We start from the raw sequence: 12,001 nt of genomic DNA, 5'->3' as shown, positions 1-12,001 counted from the left end.
GAATTCTTTCCCTGGTGAAGAAAACACCCTTCACAACAGTTGGCCAGATCAAGAACACTCTCCAGGAGGTAGTTGTATGTGTGTCAAAGTCAACAATCAAGAGGAGACTTCACCAGAGTGAATACAGAGGGTTCACCACAAGATGTAAACCAGTGGTGAGCCTCAAAAACAGGAAGGCCAGATTAGAGTTTGCCAAACGACATCTAAAAAAGCCTTCACAGTTCTGGAACAACATCCTATGGACAGATGAGACCAAGATCAACTTGTACCAGAGTGATGGGAAGAGAGAGTATGGAGAAGGAAAGGAACTGCTCATGATCCTAAGCATACCACCTCATCAGTGAAGCATGGTGGTGGTAGTGTCATGGCGTGGGCATGTATGGCTGCCAATGGAACTGGTTCTCTTGTATTTATTGATGATGTGACTGCTGACAAAAGCAGCAGGATGAATTCTGAAGTGTTTCGGGCAATATTATCTGCTCATATTCAGCCAAATGCTTCAGAACTCATTGGACGCCGCTTCACAGTGCAGATGGACAATGACCCAAAGCATACTGCAAAAGCAACCAAAGAGTTTTTTAAGGGAAAGAAGTAGAATGTTATGCAATGGCCAAATCAATCACCTGACCTGAATCCGATTGAGCATGCATTTCACTTGCTGAAGACAAAACTGAAGGGAAAATGCCCCAAGAACAAGCAGGAACTGAAGACAGTTGCAGTAGAGGCCTGGCAGAGCATCACCAGGGATGAAACCCAGCGTCTGGTGATGTCTATGCGTTCCAGACTTCAGGCTGTAATTGACTGCAAAGGATTTGCAACCAAGTATTAAAAAGTGAAAGTTTGATTTATGATTATTATTCTGTCCCATTACTTTTGGTCTCTTAACAAGTGGGAGGCACATATGTAAACTGTTGTAATTCCTACACCGTTCACCTGAATTGGATGTCAATACCGTCAAATTAAAGCTGACAGTCTGCAGTTAAAGCACATCTTGTTTGTTTCATTTCAAATCCATTGTGGTGGTGTATAGAGCCAAAAATGTTAGAATTGTGTCGATGTCCCAATATTTATGGACCTGACTGTACATGAATTTGATAGCATTTCACTGCTACTTTTTATTCTAACTTCCAATATAATTATACATAATATTGAGCAGCTGTTATCACCTTGACTTGAAAAAGTAGTAGTTTTGTGTTGTTTATGAAGATTGTTTGTTTTTATTTTCTTGTTTCAGCTGGCTCATATGTAGCCCTTACAGTTCAAGGTCGACCTCCGGGGTCTCCTCATATCCCCCTCTCTGAGGGGGATCCATTCTCTCCAGCACCTTTACCTCCTTACTCACCAATCAGTCATGGGCACCTTGAAAGAATTACTAGCCCTATACCCATGGGGGTAAGTACTTCGGGTATTGTTAGTTTAGCTACAAGAAATTTAAAATGTCGGATTTCTGTGTCTAACTGAATATATTTTATTTGTAACTTTAAAAAAATATTTTTTTCTTCTGTTTGAGGTATAGAGTCTTAAACTTTAAGGCTATACTGCTGCGTAAAGGAGGACTGGACACTGGCAAACAAAGACTGACTTTTTCTGCTAGTAACATAGTATATTTTGTAGCACTTTTTTCCCCTCTGATTTTTGTTCTTGGATAAAAAAAACATTCTGTTGCTGCTGGAGCTTTGATGGCAGCTATCCGGCATGGTTATCCTCAGCTTGGCTTTTTGAGTACCATATCCAGACCCCACTGGATTGGATATTGCAGGAATAGCTGGAAGCGACCTTTAGGCATTGGGTTCCACGTGGGACATTTTTCAGAATAACTTCTAGTACAGGTTTACTGCTGAGTGCTTTCTACGCAATTTCCAGAGCCACTGGGATTGCGTTGTTGCTTGTCTTGTCTGTGAAGATAGGATGGACACCTTTTCAAATCCTGTTGTTTTAAAGACTAACCTGTGATATTTCTAGCATTTTTTTCTTCAGTCAAGGCTCTTCTCTACACTACTGCTGGTGTTTCCCACCAACTTGCACCTATTTGGACTCCGTTGTACTCTCTTCCTGCTGACCGCCTATAGTGATTTGGTCATTTCTGGTCATCCATCCCTGACCTGCTATATGCAATCCTGGTTTTGCATGTACCTGAGGCCTTGCCTCTTGCATGAAGCCTATGCATTGCCATACTGCCATCCGGTCACAACATGTTGTCTGATTCTAGATCTGGTGTACAGTTCCGCTGTATAGGGCTCACTTTCTACTAACGGGAGGGCTCCTTGCAGCATGCCCACTGACGATACCAACGTCTGCAACCTGGAGTTGTTTTGCCCTCTGCACTTGGAGTCTATCCCATCCTTGCACTCCTTTTCAGTTTAATCCCTGCATTCTCTTCCCTGTCATGCACAGCCTTTACAAGGGTCATGCAAAGCTTTATGGAGCTCCCACAACCTCCCCTGCAGATTCTAGATTTGTCTATGGCTATAGTGACTTCCAAGCAATTGGTTGCAGAAGCTCTATCAGATTATAAGTTGTTCCACTCCTGATTAGCTTACACCTGAGCAGTTGCAGTCTAATTTGGGAGCATTAGCTGTAAAAGAGTCCATTTTGACTCTTATTGATACAATGTCACTCTGTAGTTAGAGGATCAGCCTGTTGCTTCTGCCAGTGCTGTCTTCAGGCCTTGGGTGAAGTTTCATTTGCATTTGCTTTTCCATCTTATTTTTTTTTTCTTAATACCATTGTAGTTTTTATTAGCGTTTAATAATAAAAGCCACACAATGGCTGAAAAGAGAATATCAGTGGTGGAAATAACATGCATGCAGTTCAATAAACATTTACATGGACACACCAATAAGTAACACCCATATACAAAAGTAAACATTACTAGACTTAGATTGAGTAAACCAGATATTTGCAAATAAATTGCGTCATAAAGCATCCAGTAGATCCAATACCTGAAATATTATACCAAGATATATTGTGGGTTAATCTACCAAATTCTATCTATTTTTCTATGGAGATCTAAAGCATCCTAATATTTTTATTGTTTTTATTTAATGGTATTAGCTTCTCCCAAGCACTTTTTAAGCCTTGAATCTGTTTAGTAGGGATTTTGTACCAAAGTGATTCATTCCCACTGTGAAGCTGTCCATGTCCCGCCTTAACAAGATGTTTACAGTTTCAGTAGTGGATGTGCTGGTGTTCAAGGACGCAACCAAAAAGTGGCTAAAAGCCTTTTCTAGAGTGCTGCTCTAAAGTGTACCCTGTTGCACCTGATCTTGACTAGGACTTCATGGTATGATTGTTCAAAATCCCTTAAAAGAAATGTAAGTACTGTTGTCGATTTCTTCTTTAATAAATCTATTGAACAGCCTGGCTGTAGTGTTAAACTTCAGCTCTGGTTTGCTGGAAGCCTCTTGTCTGGTGTGTGTCTGTGTCGTTTTGGTATGTGTAGGCACTTTGGCTTAAGTGCTGGACTGCAGAATCTTTGTGCATGAAGCACTTGATCCCTTCAAGAGAAAATGTCTCTATGGAGCATATCTTAATAATAGTATCAAACATGCTCCTGGTAGTTCCATATTCCTCAAAAAAATAAGCCTAAGGGGCACACTGCAAAGTCTTCTCCCTCTTTTAGTTAAGAAGTGCCCATTTTGTTTCTCCACTGCCTCGACCTCTACATCATGGCACAGAAACCTCTTGCTTCTAGTCCACCCGCAAGGTTTGGCACAATCCTCAGACAACCCTTCCATGAAATATAGGTGGGTCCCCACTTTCCAGAGTAGGGGGGCTTTTGTACAGATTATCAGATATTGATCAAGGCCTCTTGGGTCTTCAGGATCAAGGTGTCCTTTCCCCATTTCCTCCAGCAAAGCAGATTCAGGGTCGTGGCTCCAACCTGTTTACCATTCCAAAACCAAAAGGGGCATTCGCCTCATCTTGGAGCTCAGATTTTTGAATATTTGCATTTAGGTTCCAAAACTCTGCATGGAATTCACAAAATTTGTCATCACCTCCCTTCCCCAGGGAGACTTTTTAGCTTTTGCATACATCAAAGATGCTTATCTTCGTCTCCCAATTTCAGTGCTTCCTATGCTTTGTTGTAGGACCCTTGCACTACTAATTTGTGCCCCCTTCCTTGGCCTCTCTTCTGAATCTTGGTTATTCACCAAGGTGCTTGTCCCAGTATTATCTCTGCTTTTCTCTCATGGCATCTCTATTGTGAAATATGTAGACTTTCTGCTGAGGGAACAGTCATCTCAGGCACTGACAGACATGCCTTTAACTGTCCAGACGGGTTCTGAACCTTCAGAAATTTACTGTAACAGGTATTGTTTGGAGTAGTCCTGAACACCGTTCAAGCCAAAGTGTCCCTTTCACAAAAGAATCTTCTGTCTCTCCAGTCTCTGATTCGAACTGTGTAGTCCAGGAATCATCGGCACTTTTGCATGGGAACCCTAGGCCTGATGGTCCCTTCGAGGCACTTCCATTTGCCCAGTTTCTCTCTAGAGCTCTGTAATCCAGCATTTTGTTGTTGTGGGACAAGTCAGTCTGGTCTCTGGAAAGATGGATTAGTTTGTCACTGACGACCAAGTTATTCTTGGCTTGGTGGCTCAGGAATTCAGTTTTGGGGTTGGAAGTTCTTCCTTCCTGACTTTTGGAGGATCCCCTTGATTAAAGCCGTTCTGTCTGGCTAGGGAGGAGTTTTGGAAAACTTGTCTCCCGACCAACATCTTAAAACGTTTAGAGATTTCTCTCTGCAGCATTGATGGCAGTATAACCTGAGGGTTTAGGACTTCTGTGTCCTATCAACTACAGAATAGGATTTTGCAGTGAGCACAAAAATCAAAATTTCTTTGTCAGGCATTGTATTATACATTTTGATAAAAATTCTGTGAACCTTACACAAGTGCAAGTTACATTATGTGTCAGGACAAAATGGAAGGACACACATTCAGTACATCGCTGCAACACTTGTACATTTCCACATGAGTTTACCTCGAAAAAGGCTTTTGGGAGATGTAATCCTGGGGTAGTGCCTACGTCTATAGCAACTTATCTTACAATTACTGCCCCTGCAGGAATTGTACAAGCCTGGTGATGATGTCACGGGAGTAGTGAAAGCAGTTGCTCATTGCAGGAACATGGTAAAAGGAAAAATAGACTGCTCAAAAAAATTAAAGGAACACTTTGAAAATGCATCAGATCTCAATGGGGAAAAATATGCTGGATATCTATACTGATATGGACTGGGTAATGTGTTAGGAACGCAAGGATGCCCCATAGTTTGATGGAAATGAAAATTATCAAGCTACACAGGACTGAATTCAAAGACACCCCGAAAATCAAAGTAAAAAAAATGATGCAGCAGGCTAGTCCATTTTGCTGAAATTGCATTGCAAAAGCTCAGAATGGTACTCAGTAGTTTGTATGGTCCCCACATGATGGAATGCATGCCTGGCTACGTCGGGGCATGCTCCTAATGAGACGACGGATGTTGTCCTGGGGTATTTCCTCCCAGATCTAGACCAGGGCGTCACTGAGCTCTTTGTCTAGCCTGCAGAGGTCTGTGCGTCCCTCCATGGATATGCCTCCCCAGACCATCACTGACCCACCACCAGAATGGTCATGCTGAACGATATTACAGGCAGCATAACATTCTAAACTGCTTCTCCAAACCCTTTCACATCTGTCACATGCTCAGGGTGAACCTGCTCTCATCTTCGAAAAGCACAGGGCACCAGTGGTGGACCTGCCAATCCTGCTGTTCAATGGCAAATGCCAATTTAGCTATATAGTGCTGGGCAGTGAGCACAGGGCTCACAAGAGGATGTCGAACCCTCAGGCCACCCTCATGAAGTCTGTTTCTGATTGTTTGGTCAGAGACATTCACACCAGTGGCCTGCTGGAGGTCATTTTGTAGGGCTCTGTCAGTTCTCATCCTGTTCAGATCAATATCCCAGGAGTTTGAGTTGATGCTATACTCTGATTAAAAATTGTTCCTTTAATTTTTTTTTTGAGCAGTGTATATTACTGGGGCATGCTCTAGAAAGGTAGGTACATGTGGGTGTTTTCTAGAGTCTAGAAATCTAGACTACCATGCACAGCTGCACAAAAGTTTGAGTGCACAAATTTTAGCATATTTCTCCCATCGCATTTTAATTATACCAACAAAAAATGAGATATGGATAAGGAAACAAAGATACATTGGGGCATGGAAATATTTGTTTAGCTAGTTACAGTCAGGTCCATAAATATTGGGACATCGACACAAGTCTATCATTTTTGGCTCTATACACCACCACAATGGATTTGAAATGAAATGAACAATATGTGCTTTAACTGCAGACTGTCAGCTTTAATTTGAGGGTATTTACATCCAAATCAGGTGAACGGTGTATGAATTACAACAGTTTGCATATGTGCCTCCCACTTGTTAAGGGACCAAAAGTAATGGGACAATTGGCTTCTCAGCTGTTCTATGGCCAGGTGTGTGTTATTCCCTCATTATCCCAATTACAATGAGCAGATAAAAGGTCCAGAGTTCATTTCAAGTGTGCTATTTGCATTTGGAATCTGTTGCTGTCAACTCTCAAGATGAGATCCAAAGAGCTGTCACTATCAGTGAAGCAAGCCATCATTAGGCTGAAAAAACAAAACAAACCCATCAGAGAGATAGCAAAAATATTAGGCGTGGCCAAAACAACTGTTTGGAACATCCTTAAAAAGAAGGAACTCACCGGTGAGCTCAGCAACACCAAAAGACCCCGGAAGACCACGGAAAACAACTGAATTCTTTCCCTGGTGAAGAAAACACCCTTCACAACAGTTAGCCAGATCAAGAACACTCTCCAGGAGGTAGTTGTATGTGTGTCAAAGTCAACAATCAAGAGAAGACTTCACCAGAGTGAATACAGAGGGTTCACCACAAGATGTAAACCATTGGTGAGCCTCAAAAACAGGAAGGCCAGATTAGAGTTTGCCAAACGACATCTAAAAAAGCCTTCACAGTTCTGGAACAACATCCTATGGACAGATGAGACCAAGATCAACTTGTACCAGAGTGATGGGAAGAGAAGAGTATGGAGAAGGAAAGGAACTCCTCATGATCCTAAGCATACCACCTCATCAGTGAAGCGTGGTGGTAGTGTCATGGCGTGGGCATGTATGGTTGCCAATGGAACTGGTTCTCTTGTATTTATTGATGATGTGACTGCTGACAAAACAGGCAGGATATATTCTGAAGTGTTTCGGGCAATATTATCTGCTCATATTCAGCCAAATGCTTCAGAACTCATTGGACGCCGCTTCACAGTGCAGATGGACAATGACCCAAAGCATACTGCAAAAGCAACCAAAGAGTTTTTTAAGGGAAAGAAGTGGAATGTTATGCAATGGCCAAGTCAATCACCTGACCTGAATCCGATTGAGCATGCATTTCACTTGCTGAAGACAAAACTGAAGAGAAAATGCCCCAAGAACAAGCAGGAACTGAAGACAGTTGCAGTGGAGGCCTGGCAGAGCGTCACCAGGGATGAAACCCAGCGTCTGGTGATGTCTATGCGTTCCAGACTTCAGGCTGTAATTGACTGCAAAGGATTTGCAACCAAGTATTAAAAAGTGAAAGTTTGATTTATGATGATTATTCTGTCCCATTACTTTTGGTCCCTTAACAAGTGGGAGGCACATATGCAAACTGTTGTAATTCCTACACCGTTCACCTGATTTGGATGTAAATACCCTCAAATTAAAGCTGACAGTCTGCCGTTAAAGCATATCTTGTTTGTTTCATTTCAAATCCATTGTGGTGGTGTATAGAGCCAAAAATGTTAGAATTGTGTCGATGTCCCAATATTTATGGACCTGACTGTACATAGCTCCTATCTTCCTACCTCCTAATTTGAGTTGTTAATCAGGTTTGGAGGTTGCTGAGATTAGGCATATGTTTTTTTTAGTTAATTCCAATCCCAGATGGCCTATTAAACATTTGGCATGTCCTAGAACCATGACTGTGATGGGTGGGTTGAATGCAAGGTTACAAAAGATATACACTATATTGCCAAATGTATTGGGACACCCCTCCAGATCATTATATTTAGGTGTTCAAATCATCTGCATGGGCACAGGTGTATAAAATCAAGTGTGAAATAATATCAAAAGCTTCTGCACATGGGTGTGGAAGGCTAAGAACAGAAATATTTGGTGGAATTCCGATGTGTGCGAAACTCCAAGCCTCAACCATGAAGTGGTAGGCCACATAAAATGACAGAGCGGGATCAGCGCATGCTGAAGTGCGCAGAAGTTGCTAACTGCAGAGTCGATAGCTAAAGACATCTAAACTTCGTGTGGCCTTCAAATTGGCACAACCCATAGATTAGTGTGTGAAGAGCTTCATTGAATGGTTTTCCGTGGCCGAGCAGCTGCTTCCAAGCCTTACATCACCAAGTGCAATGCAAAGTATCAGATGCAGTGGTGTAAAGCACACTGCCACTGGACTGTAGAGCAGTGGAGACGTGTTCTCTGGAGTGATAACTCCTGCTTCTGTGTCTGGCAATCCAATGGACATGTCTGGGTTTGGCGTTTGCCAGTATAATGGTACTTGCCTGACTGCATTGTGCTAAGGGTAAAGTTTGGAGAAGGGGAGATTATGGTGTAGGGTTGTTTTTCAAGAGTTGGGCTTGGCCCCTTTGTTCCAGTGAAGGAACTCCTTAAGGCATCAGTATACCAAGACTTTTTGGACAATTTCATGCCCCCAACTTTGTGGAACAGTTTGGGAATGACCCCTTCATGTTCCAACATGACTGCACACCAGTGCAAAAGCAAGGTCCATAAAGACATGGATGAGCGAGTTTGGGTTGGAGGAACTTGACTGGCCTGCACAGAGTCCTGACCTCAGCCCGATAGAACACCTTTGGGATGAATTAAAGCGGAGACTGCGAGCCAGGCCTTCTTGTCAGACATCTCACAAATGTGCTTCTAGAAGAATGGTCAAACATTCTCATAGACACATTCCTAAACCTTGTGGACAGCCTTCCCAGAAGAGTTGAAGCTGTTACAGCTGCAAAGGGTGGCCAACTCAATATGGAACCCCTCAGACTAAGACTGGGATGCCATTAAAATTCATGTGCGTCCCAATACTTTTGGCAATGTAGTGTATATGTATATTTTTATATATGTATTTCATAAGATGATAAAAGAATGTATCGTTTTATGTACAGGTTTTTATAAAAATAAGTCATGTATCATTAAAACAATATTTTATAAAAATACAATTTTTATTTTTAGAAGTCTCTCAAATAATAAATAATTAAGTTGCAATTTCTTATTGGTAATGTTCTCATATCTATCTCAGAAGCAGGAGTCAAACTAGTTATGTAGTATATAAACAACAAAATAGTGCAACACTCCTCTATGTGCTTAAACCAAATCCGTATAATATAAATAATAATATAAATCAGCCTTTCTCAACCAGGGTGCCTTGTGGTTTATTCTGGGGTGCCTTGGTAAAATGTCTAAAAGTTGCCCAAAACTTGTATACAAGCCAGCGGGTGCCTTTTAGTTACACATTGTGCACCATTACAACCTTTTAGCCACCAGCGTCCTGACAACCAATGACGTCATCAGTTGATAGCAAGGATGTCAGCTGCCTGCACAGCATGCTTGTTTGACTCTCCTCTGCCCCTCTCCATCTGTGCTGGGGTCACATTAGCTCAGTGATGGAGAAAAACTGAGGAAGAAGAGAAACAGTGGCATACTAGTCAGTGTGCAAATATGTATTTGATTTGGAAGAATAAATCAACTCTAATGTTGGGTGTCCTACATGTGTGGATGTTGCTGTTATATAAAGCTATTAGAATAGTTTTTTACATTTAAGAATGAGGTGCCTCAAGACTGTCCATAATCTTAAGGGGTGCCATAAGACTGCCCATAATTTTAGAGGGTGCCTTGACATTGTCCATAATTTGAAAGGGTGCTTGAAGGAAAAAAGGTTGAGAAACACTGATATAAAGTACTCCCCAAAACCAAACATTGTGCTAAATCATATAGTACATGTCAAAACATGCATTTTAAAAGAAACATAAAACATGCATTTAAAATGTGTGTTTTAGACGAGCATAAATATTGTGTGGACACAACATAAATCAGCTCATGTGCCCATACAGTGTGTAAAAAAAAAAAAAAAAAAAGTCCATCAAAAATTCCAATTTTTTCATTGTGAATAATGCAGGAACGCTGTGAAACAGCAGTGTATTCCAAAAAAACTCTATGAATGAACAGTGCTGTGATTCCATCCACATCAAATGTAAAACACTCCGTTACCCAGATGCACTGTTAGATGTGCCCTCACCTATTTTGGTAGACCTCAATATTAAACAGGAGGTCAGATACAGCTTTAAAAAACAGGTTCCCCAGGTCTCTTTTGTATTGGGTGTGATCTATTGACTTCATCCAGTGGCAATAACAGGGAGTGCTTCAACCTTGTAACTATTAAGGGCTCCATATTACATTGTAAAAAGCATGTGTTTACATATACAGTCATGGCCAAAAATATTGGCACCCCTGCATTTGGCTTTTTGTTTTTTCTACATGTTTGTCATACCGATACAAACAAAACAAATATACATGAGAATGCCTAAACATTTGTAATTGCAACAATTTTCTGGATGAAGTGGTGCGTTATCTGACAGAAATGCAGGGATGCCAGTATTTTTGGCCATGACTGTATAAATGTGAGTGGAATATTTTAAGATGTGTTTTAGTAAACAATCAGTGAGCACTATGGTGTCTTTTTATGTTCCCGTATAATTGTATAAACTCTCAAGTGGCTTTAGCAGGAGGACCCAATATAAGAGTGGGTGACCTGGCGTGTTACATTTTGATGTGGATGGAATCACAACACTGTTCATTCACTGAGTTTTTTTTAATACACTGCTGTTTTAAAGTGTTCATGGTGATTCGTGATTATTATTGGGACTTTTGTTCGATGTTTTTTCTATACAGTGTATGGGCACATGAGTTTATTTTTGTTGTGTCCACAAGATATTTATGCTTTTATAAATGCACATTTTAAATAAATGTTTTTGAGATGGATTGTATGGCTTAGCACAATGATTGATTTTGGGGAGTACATTATATTGATGTCATTCAGGGACTTGGAGGAGCGCTGCACTGTTTTGTTGTTAACTATTATTGATGTGTTTCGTGATTGCACTTTAGTGGTAGCTGCTCTTCAAAGATATATTTACATTTAATGGTAGGTGTAGTGCTGGAATATTTACTGATTAGTTATGTAGGTTAAATATAACATGCACGTCAGTCATTATAACCATTTCATTTTTCTTTATAAGGAGGAGAACAATATTGTGCACAACCAGAAATTAGTGATACTAAAGAAAATGTTACAACAGGAAAAAGAACAGTTACAGGTCAGTATAGACATTAATATATAGACATGCTTTGTCCTTGCAGACAAAACAACCAGTTTCTTTTTTAATGTTACCCTTCCCAGGAGTACATACTCGCCTTTCCTTCACTTTTTTCAGTTGAAACCATAGAGAAATTATCCAGTACTTGAGGAATGTGATTCACTCCCTTTCCTCTCATATGACAACCCTGGATCCTGATGATTGGCCCAGTACTGTCACATAGGCTCAAGAAGACAGTGAGCCCTGTGTAAGCCCCAAGTCAGTTTAGTTACAATTTACAAAGTACATCCGGCCATTCTAATCCATGTGATTATGCTAGGGCAGCCACCACTCACTCATTTTCCTCACTCTCCTTGGCTGAACCATAGTGAAGTGAAGTAAACTGGAGTATGTACTACTATGGAAGGGCAGACTAAAGTGAACCTGTTGCTTTGACCTGCATTCGCAAAGCACAGGTACACTTTCAGGCCTTGTTCACATGGGCTTCAGCTTGTATAAGTGTGTACAGCAAGCAATTGTCAGACTCAATGGGAGTGCTGTTACTTTTATACAAGCAGCTATTAGGCCTTCAACAAATTTCAAGTGGTGCT

At 41.0% G+C, this 12,001-nt stretch overlaps 1 protein-coding gene across 2 annotated transcripts in view; it reads left to right on the top strand.

Moving 5' to 3' along the window:
- ARHGEF12 (Rho guanine nucleotide exchange factor 12) overlaps window positions 1-12,001 on the top strand; it is a 266,310-nt gene that overhangs the window by 96,875 nt on the left and 157,434 nt on the right. For both annotated transcript variants that reach the window (XM_089678557.1, XM_089678556.1), the window contains 2 exons: window positions 1,235-1,392; window positions 11,334-11,411. In XM_089678557.1, coding sequence (XP_089534683.1) covers window positions 1,235-1,392; window positions 11,334-11,411 — 236 coding nt within the window. The remainder of the gene's footprint in view (window positions 1-1,234; window positions 1,393-11,333; window positions 11,412-12,001) is intronic.

Source organism: Staurois parvus, unplaced genomic scaffold (assembly GCF_062004578.1).
Source record: "Staurois parvus isolate SC_StPar_1 unplaced genomic scaffold, SC_StPar_1.0 ptg000207l, whole genome shotgun sequence".
Classification (NCBI taxonomy): Eukaryota; Metazoa; Chordata; class Amphibia; order Anura; family Ranidae; genus Staurois; species Staurois parvus.
Note: the sequence above shows the minus strand (reverse complement) of the source record. Positions and strands in the feature narration are given on the sequence as shown.